The sequence below is a fragment of the Cynocephalus volans genome, chromosome 12 (genome assembly GCF_027409185.1).
Source record: "Cynocephalus volans isolate mCynVol1 chromosome 12, mCynVol1.pri, whole genome shotgun sequence".
Taxonomy (NCBI): Eukaryota; Metazoa; Chordata; class Mammalia; order Dermoptera; family Cynocephalidae; genus Cynocephalus; species Cynocephalus volans.
In genome coordinates this window covers 50403354-50419405 of record NC_084471.1, presented here as the reverse complement: position 1 = coordinate 50419405, position 16052 = coordinate 50403354, and the positions used below count along the sequence as shown (strand labels likewise).

The following is a 16052-nucleotide window of genomic DNA, read 5'->3' as shown; positions in this document are numbered from 1 at the left end:
AATAAATAATTGTTATGGGCCAGGTGCTGTTTTAAGCATTGAAGTTACAGCAAGAACAAAATAGAAAAATCCCATAATGTAAGCACTTTGTGGAGCTTACATTATGATTCAGAAGAAAGGTATGTAGAAAATAGTAGCTCGAAGGCCAAAAGTGCTACGAAGAAAAATAAGGCAGGAAGGTGGACGTAAATGTCTTTGGAAGCTGTAGTTTTAAACAGTAACTCTAGCTAAGATGTAAGACAGCTTCCTCCTTTCAGTGATGCAATATGTTCCCAATATTTATTTACCTTTTGTTTTCACATTTCTACTTTTGAAATTTGTTCCTGAAAGTCATCCAAGCTGTGCTGAAAATTTAAGTAATAAAGTAAAGAAAGAACATAAAAATCATTGTAGGTTGAGGTCCAAAGAATGCAATAAAAAAACACTCATAATATCAGTGTCCAGAAGCAACTGCATTTTGTTAATTGACATTTATTTATTAATTTAAAAATATTTATAGAACCTTTGTTATGTTCTAGACACAAGATTTGCAGAAAGTACATTCTAGGCCGGAGAATATCAAGGGAAAAATTCCTGATCAAGGAACAGGTTTACTGTCCAGAGGAAGAGAGAAGCCACAGCCGTTTGTGTGGAATCAGGGGGACAGAGTGGAGGGAGATGAGCTCAGAGACCCAGAGATGGGCAGACGGTATGCAGTACTTCTCAAGCTCCTCAAAACTCAGGAATCCTCTAGAACACTTGCTGAATGCACAGATTCAGGGGGCCCATCCCAGTGCTATGGAATCAGAATCTCCAGGCAAGTGTTCTGGGAACCTTGGACGCCAGGGGATGTAGGATGTAGCCATAGCAAAATGTTTGAATTTGATTTCCATGGCAATGGAAAGGCAGTGGAGAGTGAGTATGTGTGTGTGTGTTGTGATATGATCTAATTTAAACTTTCTGTGGATCACTCTGACAAAAATGTGAAAGAGTGGGTGCAGAGTGATTAGTTAGCAGGGTGATGCAGTAGCTTATAAGGGAAAGAAAGACAAAAGGATAAAATGGGGAAAAGGAGGTAACAGTTTTGTTATGGTCACAGGATTGCTGTAACAATTAAAAGAGATAATACTTGCATAGTTCTTAGTGTAGTGCTTAGCACACCACAAACATTTTGTGTTTAGCAAAAAATAACTGTTACTTATTACTGTCATGATTATTTTTCGCCAAATAGCTATCCGATTGTGTGAACACCATGTGATGAGTTATCCTTTCACACTCATCTGGGATGCCTCTCCTGCCATTCTTTAGCTGCTTATAGGGACTCGGTTTTCTCCATGATTTCTCCTTTCCCATTTGTAAATTCGCATGTGTGTGTTTTCAGTTGTTGTTGTTTGACAAACCTCCTTGCATTGTAATTTTTTTTATTAGATTTGTTCTCTCAGGCTTTTATAAACATTCTTCTAGCAACTTGGAACAAGTGTCCCAGGACTGTATTGAAGGATATGTGAGTCACACTCCATGTTAAAGTAGACTTGTGTCTTTCATCAATTTAGCATTTTGGATTCGGTATTTACTATTTTGACCCTAGATGACCTTAACACATAGTCATTCAAAACTTTTCCAAAGCCTACACTTGAATCATACTTTCTGTGAGTTTGCCCATGATGACGAGTTGCTTAGCTCAGAAAATGAGCCTCGCCACTGCTTCTCCCACAGCTCAATGCAGCCTTTTTGTTTCCTACCATATAAGTACTCACCATCAAGAAGTATACAGAGTATAGTAATTTTCACAAATTTGACTTGTTGGGGGACATAATGTAATAGATCCAATAGATTGTACTGCAGCATAGTCCTTCTCATTGGCAAATAATCTGGGTTTTAGGACATATCCTGGGCACCTTAACTTTCTCCCATGTCAGAGTGAATTTGCTGCTCATTTGAGGCACTGCTAGAGAGTTTGGAGTATGATCTTTGCATCCATTTTGTACAGGAATTATTTCCTGAGGCTAAGTTGTAAGTCCTTATGTCCTCATTGTTTCTTGAAGGGGCTACTGTGTTTTAATAAAAACTGAAGTTGACATATTCTGCTTTAGCACACATCTTTTTTTTATTGTAGTAAAATACAACATAAAGTTTGCCATTTTAGCCATTTTTAAACATACAATTCTGTGGAATTAATTACACTCACAGTGCTGTGTGACCATCACCTCTACTTATTTCCAGAACATTTTCATCAACCTAAACAAAAACTCTTTAATCATTAAGCAATAACTTCCTATTATTCCTTCCCCCCAGTTTCTGGTAACTTCTAATCTAATTCTGACTCTGAATATTTTTCTTTTTAATTTATTTTTCTAAATCGACCCATGTTAATTGTATATATTTATAGAGTACAATATGATATTTGGGTACATTTGTATAGTGTGCAATGATCATATCAGGGTAATTAGCATACATATCACCTCGAACATTTGTCACTAGTGTTGGGAACATTCAAAATCCTCTCTACTAGCTACTTGAGGTTATAAAATAATTTATTGTTGACTGTAGTCTCCCTACAGTGCTATAGAACACTAGATCTTATTCTTCCTATCAAGCTACAATTTTGTATCCATTGACTATCCTCTCCCCATGCCCCCATCTCCTCTCCCCTTACTGGTCTCTAGTAACCACTATTCTACTTTCTACTCCTATGAGATCAACTTTTTTAGCTTCCACATACGAGTGAGAACATGCAGGTTTTCTCTTTTTGTATCTGGCTTATTTCACTTAATATAATTTTCTCCAAGTTCATCTATGTTGCTGCAAATGGCAGAATTTCAGTCTTTTTTTATGGCTTTGTTCCATTGTGTATATTTATCACATTTTCTTTATCCAGCCATCATTGATGGACATTTAGATTGTTTCCATATCTTGGCTATTGTGAATGGAGCCTTGATAAATATGGGAATGCATGTATCCCTTTGACATGTTGATTTTCTTTCCTTTGGATATGTACCCAGTAGTGGGATTGCTGAATCTTACGGCAGTTCTGTCTATAGTTCTTTGAGAAACCTCCATACTGTTTTCCATAATGGCTGTACTAATTTACATTCCCACCAACAATGCACAGGACTTCCCCTTTCTCTGCATCCTCACTAGTATTTGCTATTTTCTGTCTTTTTGATAATAGCCATTCTGACTGTGATGCGATGATATCTCATTGTGGTTTTGATTTACATTGCTCTGATGATTAGTGATACTGAGCGTTTTTCATATACCTTTTGGCCATTTTGATGTCTTCTTTTGAGAACTGTCTATACAGCTCCTTTGCCCATTTTTTAATCAGTTTTTTTCTTTCTTTTTTTTTTTTTTTTTTAACTATTGAGTTGTTTGAGTTCCTTATATATCCAGTTCTGGATATTAATCCCTTATTGGATGTGTTGTTTGAAAATATTTTCTCCCATTCTGCAAGTTGTCTCTTTGCTGTGATGATTGTTTCTTTTGTTGTGCAGAAGCTCTTTAGTGTGATATAATAGCATTTGTCTATTTTTGCTTTTGTTGCCTGTGCCTTTGAAGTCTTATTCATAATATCTCTGCCCAGCCCAATGTCCTGAAGCATTTCCCCTATGTTTTCTTCTAGTAGTTTTATAATTTTAGTCTTTAATCCATTTTGAGTTTGTTTTTACATATGGTGAGATTTTGGGGGTTAGTTTTATTCTGTTGCATATAGATCTCCAGTTTTCCCAACACTATTTAGTGAAGAGACTATTCTTTTCTCAATGTATGTTCTTGACTCCTTTGTCAAAAATCAGTTGGCTGTAGGTACTTGTGCTTGTGCCATACTGTTTTGGTTACTATAGCTTTGTAGTATATTTTGAAATCAAGGAGTGTGATGCCCCCTGCTTTATTATTTTTGCTCAGGATGGCTTTGGTTATTTGGGATCTTTTGTTGTTCCATACAAATTTTGGGATTGTTTTGTCTATTCCTGTGAAGTATGTCATTGGTAGTTTGATGGGGATTGGGGTGAATCTGTAGATTGCTTTGGGTAGTATGGTCATTTTGACAATATTAATTCTTCCAATCCATGAACATGGGATGTTGCATTATTCCATTTCTGTTGCTTATAACAAAATACCTGAAACTGGGTAGTGTATAAAGAAATAGAATTTATTTCTTACAACTTCAGTGGCTAGGAAGTCCAAAGCCCAATGGCCTTGTTGGTGACTAGTGACTCTTCACATCAAAGCAGAGTGTTGCATAGTGGATGGCAGAAGCAGAGAGAGAGCTAACTCCTCACTTCTTCTCCTTTTAAAGGCCTCAGAACCATGTTCATGACTACCATTAAACCGTCAATGGATTAATCCATTTACTTGGACATGGTTCTCACAATCTAATCACCTTTCCAAGGCCCACCTTTCAATTATCATTATAGGATTTCCCACTCTCTTAACACTGCCACAGTGCAGACCAAGCCTCAATGAGTTTGGGGTGATTTTCAACAGCAGGTATCTTTCCATTTTTGTGTGTCTTCTTTAATTTCTTTCATCAGTGTTTTATAGTTTTCATTGTAGAGATATTTTACCTCCTTGGTTAAATTTATTCCTAGGTATATTATTTTTTTTGTTGCTAATGTAAGTGGGATAGCTTTCTTGATTTTTGTTTCTGCTAGTTCATTGTTGGTGTATAGAAGAGCTGCTATAAAGCATTTATTCTATCTTTCCTTGTTGATAGTGTCCCAATTTTTATTCAGGTAATCTCCCATCCCATATACAGCATATAGGTTTTTAGAAAAGTACTAGCAGTGGGGCAAGTAGTTTAGATTTGAAATAATTAACCTAATTTTATTACCTGGCCACAAAATTTTCAGGGATGAAGTGAGTACTTAACTTAAATTGTTCTATTCATAAGGAAGTCTAGCATATGATTGGCAGCTGTGAAATAGACACTCTTTCCAACTGAACATAAACATGCAAGGATGAAACTCCACAACTTTCAAAAAACCATGTTGTGGCAAAGAGAAGAGAGCCAGTTTGAGAATGAAGTCACCCCAGAGATGGGAAATTGATCTGATCCCATCATTTGAGCCTTAATTGGACCACATCTAAGTCTCGATGTAGTACAGAAGTGTTGGTACTTGAGCCACTAATTTCCTCGAGTTTGGGTTGAATTTCTTGTCACTTGCAAAAAAATATTCCTCATCAAACACCTTCCTCGTCCTGGCTGAATTCCAGTGGTATGTACACAGATTAAGCCCACCCTTTGGGACATTCACCACACAAATATAAAATTATAATTAAACCAATTTGTCTATTGAAAAAGTGTCCAGCAATTATTTGTGCCCATCACAGAACACAGTTAATGCTATAAAATTTCTTTACTGTGGCAAGGCAAGAAGAAACCCGGACTTTTAAAGCCCTTCAAATCGCATCTAGGTATTACCTTTTTACCGTAGATAAGTTTCAAATATTGGTCAACTGCAGAACCAAGGTGAGATAAGGCAGGGTTCAGGATGTAACTGAAACCCAGAATTATCCAAATATTTTGGCTTTAGTAGTTTTCTAAGTCAAATACCTGATGAAAATATTTGCAGGGAATATTTGTGTCAAAAAAATAATGTCTGTCTGTGTGCTGGTCTGGGTGAGTGGTGAGCAGGACAAGAAGCTTTAGGATGCTAGCAATCTCACAGAGACTATCTCAGCTCCTGAAAACTCACCATCATCTTCTTGTGTACTCATAGAAGTCGTCCCACTGCCCTAAGAACTTCTGCTATGTCCTCTCTTCCCTCCCCTTCCTTCCTTTCCTACTCCTCCCCCTGTCTCTGTTTTCTTTTTCTTTCCTTTACTTTCCATCCCTCAAGCCCATCTTGTAGAGTAACCAATAATCTACCTGACTCCATGCCTTTTTACTGATTTTTTTATTCCAAATACCTACTAGTCCCCAGTTTTCTCAAATTTTGGCCAGGCTAGAACATTCTTCACTCAACATCCTGTGCTGAACTATAGAGGCCTGTAGCTACTTCCATTCCACCACTTTTACCCGCACCCCTGGGTTCCCTTCTTCCTGGTGTGGTGGCTTTGTGGCCTGACGAATATCCTGGGAATTCAGTGATAAGAGCTATGGAATTTCTAGTGGACATTTGGCTAAAGCCATTTTTCCCCCTCTTAACAGCAGCACTGACCTTGAGGCCATTCTCTTCTAGTACTTGCACAGACATCTAATAATAGCTTCTTAATTGAGTTTCTGGAACATAATTAACATTCTTTGGAATAAACATTCCTATTGTACTGTCCTTTCCTTGGAACTGATAAGCTACAGATTTTCCTAATTACAAAAGAAAGAAGAAAAAGGAAAAAATTCATTTTTGGACAAATGCTCTTATGAAATGCTTTGTGGTGTCAATTGGGAATCAGGAAGGGAGGACGAACACATATATCTTTCATGTCCCTATTAAATTTCTCATTCTAAAACTCACTGTCCATGATATCAGAGTCAAGAGAGACAGAAAGAAATACTGGAGAACAAAAAACATGATCTCTCCCTCCTTACTAGGAGATCTTAGAAGTTACATAGAAATTTTGGAGGTTGTAGGTAACTCTTTACCCTGGCTGGAAAAAAGATCCCAATAATTTCCTCAGTTCAAAAAACTGATACTTATGAATGCTGCCCATTTTGGTATAAAGTAAACCACAAAAAAAATTCTTTAGTACAACTGCAATATTCCTCAATAAATAAAGTCTGCATTAATATATGTATACGTTTTTAATACATGCACACCCTACATGCACAAACATACATCAGTTTTTACATCAGAGTCATTAAGCTGCCCCAGAATATATCCCTTGTATCTTCTTCTATGTTCCATTCCTAAATTCCTTTTCTGGATAGAATGGGCCTTCAGACCAGCTGGTGTTTAATTGCATGTCACCCCTTTGCTCTTTGAGGAAGCTGAACATTATTTATATATTGAAAAAATAGCCCCACCTCCCTGGTTTTCCTACTAAATCATCATTTGCATAAGTAATGTGAGTGGATTACAGGAAACATTAGCACCAGCAATTGTTGTCACCAGCTACCAAAGTCACAGAACGGTTAGAAGCTAGATCAAAAGAGGTTAGGGAAGGCTAATGTAGCAAAATCACCTATTGCCTGCATGGAACCATTTTCCAAAAGAAAAAGCACAGCTTCTTCATGAATCTCCAAACTGTGAATAAGCTAAAAGTGAAATGACTTGCCAGAATTCCTCACTGATGCCTTTTATTGTTCATAATATTAAATTAACTAGACAGTATATGACATTACAAGATAGAATAAGCCTCTGGAACTGTAATTCACAGTGACTTTAAGAGATGATGACTGTGGAGGGTTTCAAGATGGCGGTGGCTGCGGCGGTTGGCGCGGAGTAGCTGAGGTGGAAAATGCGGCCACTGGGCCTCAGGCAGCCGGGAAACTTGTGGTCCTTCATCTTGCCATCTCTTAAGGGAGGACCGCAGCTGCTGGCCGGTCGTGGGGGGTGACCGCCACTTTGTCCCCGGCATGAGAGGCTGCCGCATTTACAGGCAACAGCTTTGAAGTGTGGAGCAGGAAAAGAACTGTTTCTTAGCTGCAAAAGCGAGTCTCTAAACAGGGAACACAGCGCCAGGGCTGCTGTGGATGCAGACAGGATCCCGGAGGCCGGGGCCACGCTGAAGGTGGCCAGCTGCCCTATTCAGAATTCGAGGTTTCAGGCCGGCATTAAAGAAGATTCCTGGGAGCGCCCGAGCCATGCCGCGACTGAACAGCCCAAGGCAGCAGCGGCCAAGAACAGGGAAGGCGACAAACCAGAGACAGAGAGTGAGCACCCAACCTGGCACAGCACTGTGAGTGACCCCTGGACCAGCCCTGATTGGGGGGCCACTCACCGCCCCGGTGCTGCCTCCATTTTCCCAGGTGCGGGCAGCTCCGCCCTGTTCGGCCATCACTGAGCCCTCCCACTTGCTTGGCCCGGCGCGGGGCTTTCCGGAGCCTGCAGGCCGGCCTCCCCTCCCACTCCCTCCGCGGTTCTCTGACGGGTTGGTGGCGTGGGGCATCCCCGGCCAGTGTCGGGAGGGCAAGGAAGTACGGGTGGGCCGACTGTCACTCCACCACACCCTGGACTCCGGCCCCCCGGTAAACTTCCTGTTACTGGGAGGCAGTTACCATCTCTGTGGCCACCAGTTTGGAAAAAAGCCTAACCAATTTCTGGTTGGGAATAGTGTGGTAGGAGAGTGGCCAGGTGCGCTTGAACCTGCCGGAGAGCTGGATGCAGGCGGGCACTAGACTTGGTTTATACCAGGGGGATACAAAGGTGAACAAGACCCGAGAAAGATCTACATAGTGCTACAAAGGCACCCAGAGTGACGGGTCGTCTGTGCCTAGCAAAAACCTGGTAGACTTCCTGGTCGAGGCGGTGCCGAGCAGGGTCTTGAAGGCCCAGCTGATAGATGAGGGGTGCAGAAGACACGCCCCAGCCCAGCACAGTGCGCACAGAGTGGGGAGACGTGTGGCCAGGGAAGTGGAGACTTGACAGAAACCACACACCCTGTGGGGTCACCACTGCACGATCCAACAGCCTGGGCCAGAGCACACAGAACAGGGAGAAATCCTGCACAGGAAGTGAAAGCTCAACAGCGATCACACACCCTGTGGTACGTGATCCACCAGCCCAGCAGAGTCCAAGCTGACCAGAAAGGTGGTTCCCTGGAGAAGCCCAAGACCCGAGGCATCCACACACACAAGGCACTAGAGGCCAAGTGAGCAGCCACAGAGGTAGCCATACGAAATTGGCAACCACAGCAACATCCTAGTTAGTCATTAGTCTCAAACCGGTGGATTGTGAAACCCCCTGCCACAATGAATAAACATCAAAAAAAAGATACCAGAAATACAAAAAATCAAGAAAGTACACCACCAAAAGTTAATAAATCTCAAACTCTAGATCCTAAAGAACAAGAAGCCCTTGAAATGACTGACAAGGAATTTCAAGTGATAATTCTAAGGAAACTGAATGAGATACAAGAAAACTCAGCTAGACATCATGATGAAATGAGGAAAAGTATACAGGATCTGAAAGAGGAAATGTGCAAAGAAATCAATGTCCTGAAAAAAAATGTAGCAGAACTTGCTGAACTGAAGAAGTTATTCAGCGAAATAAAAAACACATTGGAGAGTTTAACCAGCAGGCTTGTCGAAGTTGAAGAGAGAACCTCTGAACTTGAAGATGGGCTGTTTGAAATAACACAAGCAGACAAAAAGAAAGAAAAAAGAATCAAGGTCATTGAAGAAAATCTGAGAGAGATATCAGACAACATTAAGCGCTCAAATATCCGAGTCATGGGTATTCCAGAAGGGGAGGAAAATGGAGATTCCATTGAAAACATATTCAACAAAATAGTGGCAGAAAACTTCCCAGGTATAGGAAAAGTCACAGATCTTCAGATCCAGGAAGCTCAACGATCTCCAAACGTATTCAACCCAAAAAGGCCTTCTCCAAGACATGTCATAGTCAAATTGGCAAAACTCAGAGACAAAGAGAGAATCTTAAAAGCTGCAAGAGAGAAGCGTCAAATCACCTATAAGGGAGCCCCAATCAGGCTAACATCAGACTTCTCATCACAAACCCTAAAAGCTAGAAAGGAATGGGATGATATATTAAAAATACTAAAAGACAAAGATTTCCAGCCAAGAATACTCTACACTGCAAGGATATCCTTCCGAAATGAAGGGCAAATAGTATATTTCTCAGACAAACAAAAACTGCGGGAGTTCACTACCACACGACCACCCTTAGAAGAAATCCTCAAGGGAGTACTGGGTTTGGTTCCTGAAAAATAACTACCACTGCCATAAAAAACCCAAGAAAAATCAATACCCACTAGTATAATAAAAATGGCATTCATGAAGAGAAAACAAGCAAACAAAAACGCTATCTACAACCTAAGGAACCTACAAACACAGAAAACAAACAGTAAATCAGAAAGCAAGGAACAAAAGACACCTAAGACAACCAAACAACCAATAAAATGCTAGGAATAAATCAACACCTTTCAATAACAACTCTTAATGTAAAAGGTTTAAATTCCCCAATCAAAAGACACAGACTGGCTGACTGGATCAAAAAGCAGGACCCAACTATATGCTGCCTACAAGAGACCCACCTCACCCATAAAGATTCACACAGACTAAGAGTGAAAGGATGGAAAAAGATTTACCATGCAAACAGAAAAGAAAAACGAGCTGGAGTAGCTATTCTTATATCTGACAAAATAAACTTTAAACTAAAAACCATAAAAAGAGACAATGAGGGACACTACTTAATGATAAAAGGACTGATCCATCAAGAAGACATAACAATCATAAATATGTATGCATCCAATGTTGGAGCAGCCAGATTTATAAAACAAACTCTAAAGAAGGAAATAGACACTAATACCATAATAGCAGGGGACCTGAACACCCCACTGTCAATATTAGACAGATCATCTAGGCAAAGAATCAGTAGAGAAACACAAGATCTAAACAAGACTCTAGAGCAGTTGGAATTGGCAGATATCTACAGAACATTCCATCCAACAACCTCAGAATATTCATTCTTCTCATCAGCACATGGAACATTCTCCAGGATAGATCACATATTAGGTCACAAATCAAGTCTCAATAAATTCAAAAAAATTGGAATTATCCCATGTATCTTCTCAGACCACAATGGATTAAAACTAGAAATTAATAACAAACGAAACTCTGGAAACTACACAAACACATGGAAATTAAACAGCATTCTACTTAATGACATATGGGTCCAAGAAGAAATCAAGCAGGAAATCAAAAAATTTATTGAAACTAATGAAAATAGTGATACATCATACCAAAACCTGTAGGATACTGCAAAAGCAGTATTGAGGGGGAAATTTATTGCATTAAACGCTCACTTCAGAAGAATGGAAAGATGGCAAGTGAACAACCTAACACTTCACCTTAAAGAACTAGAAAAACAAGAACAATCCAAACCTAAAGTTAGCAGACGGAAAGAAATCATTAAGATCAGAGCAGAACTGAATGAAATTGAAAACCAAAAAACAATTCAAAAGATCAACGAATCAAAAAGTTGGTTTTTTGAAAAGATAAATAAAATTGACAAACCATTAGCATGGCTAACAAAAAAGAGAGTAGACTCAAATAACAAAAATTAGAAATGAAAAAGGCGATATTACAACTGATTCATCTGAAATACAAGGAATCATCCGAGACTACTATAAACAACTATACGCCACCAAATTTGAAAATCTGGAGGAAATGGATAAATTTCTGGACACACACAAGCTCCCAAAACTGAACCGTGAAGATGTAGAAAATTTGAACAGACCAATAACGATAAAGGAGATTGAAGCTTTTATCAGAAGGCTCCCAACAAAGAAAAGCCCAGGACCAGATGGATTCACAGCAGAATTTTACCAAACATTCAAAGAGGAATTGACACCAATTCTTTACAAACTATTCCAAAAGATTGAAACGGACGCAAATCTCCCAAACTCATTCTATGAAGCAAACATCATCCTGATACCAAAACCAGGTAAAGATATAACCAAAAAAGAAAACTACAGGCCGATATCCCTGATGAATATAGATGCAAAAATCCTCACTAAAATACTAGCAAACAGAATACAGCAACACATACGTAAAATTATTCATCACGATCAAGTGGGATTCATCCCAGGGATGCAAGGTTGGTTCAACATACACAAATCAATAAATGTGATACACCATATTAATAAACTCAAACACAAGGAACATATGATCATCTCTATAGATGCTAAAAATGCATTTGATAAAGTTCAGCACTCATTCATGACAAAGACCCTCTATAAGTTAGGTATAGAGGGAAAGTATCTCAACATAATTAAAGCCATATATGCCAAACCCACTGCCAATATCATCCTGAATGGGGAAAAGCTGAAAGCTTTTCCTTTAAGAACAGGAACTAGACAAGGATGCCCACTCTCACCACTCCTATTCAACATAGTGTTGGAAGTACTAGCCAGAGCAATCAGAGAAGAGAAGGCAATAAAGGGCATCCAGATTGGAAAAGATGAAGTCAAACTGTCCCTGTTTGCAGATGACATGATCCTATATATCGAACAGCCTAAAACCTCTACAAAAAAACTGCTGGAATTGATAAATGATTTCAGCACAGTAGCAGGATACAAAATCAACACACAAAAATCAGTAGCATTTCTTTTCTCCAATAGTGAACATGCAGAACGAGAAATCAAGAAAGCCTGCTCATTTACAATAGCCACCAAAAAAATAAAATACTTAGGAATTGAGTTAACCAAGGAGGTGAAAAATCTCTATAATGAGAACTACAAACCACTGCTGAGAGAAATTAGAGAGGATACAAGAAGATGGAAAGATATCCCATGCTCTTGGATTGGAAGAATCAACATAGTGAAAATGTCCATGCTACCCAAAGTGATATACAAATTCAATGCAATCCCCATCAAAATTCCAAAGACATTTTTCTTAGAAATGGAAAAAAACTATCCAGTCCTTTATATGGAACAATAAAAGACCATGCATAGCCAAAGCAATGCTGAGCAAAAAAAATAAAGCTGGAGGCATAACACTACCTGACTTAAAGCTATACTACAAAGCGATAATAACCAAAACAATATGGTACTGGCATAAAAACAGACACACTGACCAATGGAATAGAATAGAGAATCCAGAAATCAACCCACACACTTACTGCCATCTGTTCTTTGACAAAGGCACCAAGCCTATTCACTGGGGAAGGGACTGCCTCTTCAGCAAATGGTGCTGGGATAACTGGATATCCATATGCAGAAGAATGAAACTAGATCCATACCTCTCACCGTATACTAAAATCAACTCAAAATGGATTAAGGATTTAAATATAGACCCTGAAACAATAAAACTTCTTAAAGAAAACATAGGAGAAACACTTCAGGAAATAGGACTGGGCACAGACTTCATGAATATGACCCCAAAAGCACAGGCAACCAAAGGAAAAATAAACAAATGGGATTATATCAAACTAAAAAGCTTCTGCACAGCAAAAGAAACAATTAACAGAGTTAAAAGACAACCAACAGAGTGGGAGAAAATATTTGCAAAATATATATCTGACAAAGGATTAATATCCAGAATATATAAGGAACTCAAACAACTTTACAAGAAGAAAACAAGCAACCCAATTAAAAAATGGGCAAAAGAGCTAAGCAGGCATTTCTCTAAGGAAGATATACAAATGGCCAACAGACATATGAAAAAATGCTCAACATCACTCAGCATCCGGGAAATGCAAATGAAAACCACATTGAGATACCATCTAACCCCAGTTAGGATGGCTAAAATCCAAAAGACTCTGAAGATAAATGCTGGTGAGGTTGCGGAGAAAAAGGAACTCTCATACATTGTTGGTGGGACTGCAAAATGGTGCAGCCTCTATGGAAAATGGTATGGAGGTTCCTCAAACAATTGCAGATAGATCTACCATACGACCCAGCTATCCCACTGTTGGGAATATACCCAGAGGAATGGAAATCATCAAGTCGAAGGTATACCTGTTCCCCAATGTTCATCGCAGCACTTTTTACAATAGCCAAGAGTTGGAACCAGCCCAAATGTCCATCATCAGATGAGTGGATACGGAAAATGTGGTACCTCTACACAATGGAATACTACTCAGCTATAAAAACGAATGAAATACTGCCATTTGCAACAACATGGATGGACCTCGAGAGAATTATATTAAGTGAAACAAGTCAGGCACAGAAAGACAAATACCACATGTTCTCACTTACTGGAGGGAGCTAAAAATTAATATATAAATTCACACACACACACACACACACACACACACACACACAAACCGGGGGGGGGGAGAAGATATAACAACCACAACTACTTGAAGTTGATACGACAAGCAAACAGAAAGGACATTATGGGGGGGGGGAGGGAGGAGGAAGGGAGGTTTTGGTGATGGGGAGCAATAATCAGCCACAATGTATATCGATAAAATAAAAATTAAAAAGAAAAAAAAAAAAAAAGAGATGATGACTGTGGGTATATGATGGTCACTAGAGGAAATATCTCCCATGAGCCCCAGCATTAACACGAACATATCCAGAAACAGAGACATCATTAACATCGTTTATCTTCACTGACTAGACAGAGTACATGACATTAACCTTCAGAACATCTGTTACTCATGTTAATGCAGAAAACTTGTTCAAGTATTTCAGGATGCCAAATGACCCACATATTTTCTCTTAACAAGAGTTCATCTTGTTTTCTTAATTCATGATTTTTCTTAAATTATTGACATTCCTAAGCAAAACCAGAGACTCTATTTTATTTGTCTCTGTTCTCAGACACCCCAAGTGAAAAGTGAGGCATAATAAATATTCAATGTATGCTAGTTGTAAACATCAATGAATGGATCTTTGATTCTCAATGCTAAGTGCACTATATGTAATAGATAAAAAAAAAGAAAGAAAGAAAAGAAAAAGAAGCCTGTTAAATTGAATACATTTGATACATAGAGAGATTACCAAAGTGCAAACAAGGTTTCACTGAATTATCTTGGCCTCAAAAATCAACTCTTTTGATTACATTTTGAGGCAGAAATGCAATAACAGCTGTTTAGCTACAGATTTCTAGTTTTAATGTGGATCTTCCTACTATGATTTCTAACTATTGTCCAAGTAGGGTGTCAACCTCAGCATGTATTTAAATCTCCACAAACTGAGAACCCATGGCCTGGGTTACATACTCTAAGAATATAATGAATGGGACCATTGTATCACCTTGATTAATAGAGAGTGATGCTTATTCAGGGATATTAGGAATATTATCCGTCATTTACTCCCAGCCCATATTACCTACTCCAGTGACAGAAAACTATCCTCCCCCAAACACTCCCTCCCTTTCAGCTGTCTCTTAATTTATTACAATTTGAGTCAAGTGACCAGAGGATCTTCAATAACTCATATTTATTTACACAGACTGATACTAAGTCCTATCTGCTTAAAACAAATCATCATAGAAGGAAAGAAGCTTGGTACAGGATATGATCTGCTATAACCGTAAGGCCTTCCTAAAGCAATTTTTTATTCAAATATTTATTAGGCATTTACTATGCACCATGCATTGAGCTATGGACAGACAATACAGAAAGGTATTCTGATTTCATGGGAAAAAGCAAACAGAAAACAATAAAGTATCAAAAAAGAAATATCAGAGAATGAGAAGTGCTGTGGTAAATAACCATTGAGATCCAATGGTAACTATTCACAATTGGATTTTTTTTTTTCTTTTTTCAAGCATCAACCACAGAGGAAAGCAACAGCATTAACATCGGCATCAGTTAAACACAGTACTTACCACCACAATGACATTTGCTGCTGGGATCGGAAGATTTTCCACTTCTAGATCTTGACCAGCCATGGCCAGCAAATTGAGAGATGGGTCATACGCAGGTCTGGGAAAGGCTGAATTAACTATTTGGTGGTGTTTGCTTACTTGAGCTTCGGAAGAGGAATGGTAGCTCTGTTTACGTATCTTTTGTGGAGCTATATCCAGGCTCTTCTCAATGTCTTGTGAACGGTGATAAATGAATACAGGCTTCCCACTCTTCTGATGAACTGCCAAAAAGTGATCATTATTTCCTGAAAAGCACCCTGAAACAGAGAAGCAGAAAGAAAATCAAAGACCCTATTTAGTGAGATAGTTGGAAACATCTGATAAAGTGAATCACCCTTTTTATAAGGTTTTAAGACTTGTGAAGGATTTAGATCAGTCATTCTCCATCTTTTTTCCTTGCTTCATCATCCCCAACAAAGAGAACACACTCAGTGGTATGGAGGCATCTCAGAGACTTTAGGTGGACAAAAGTGCATATAGTTTGAAAATGTCCTATTTATCAGATATTCTGATACCTTTTTTAACAAGGAATTTCCTCCTTTATCTAAACCCACAATTCCAATATCCCAATGGGCTTTTATTCCTGAATGTCCTATCTGCTTTCCAAATGATAAACATTTATATCATATTT

General features: G+C 38.9%; 1 protein-coding gene across 1 annotated transcript in view; it reads right to left on the bottom strand.

The window, feature by feature from the left end:
* The window catches only part of PTPRR (protein tyrosine phosphatase receptor type R), a 248668-nt gene extending 232998 nt beyond the window's left edge, over positions 1 to 15670 (bottom strand). Inside the window, exon 1 of the mRNA XM_063075404.1 lies at positions 15383 to 15670. Coding sequence (XP_062931474.1) covers positions 15383 to 15445 — 63 coding nt within the window. The 5' untranslated portion in view covers positions 15446 to 15670. The remainder of the gene's footprint in view (positions 1 to 15382) is intronic.
* Between the last annotated feature and the right edge of the window lie 382 nt (positions 15671 to 16052).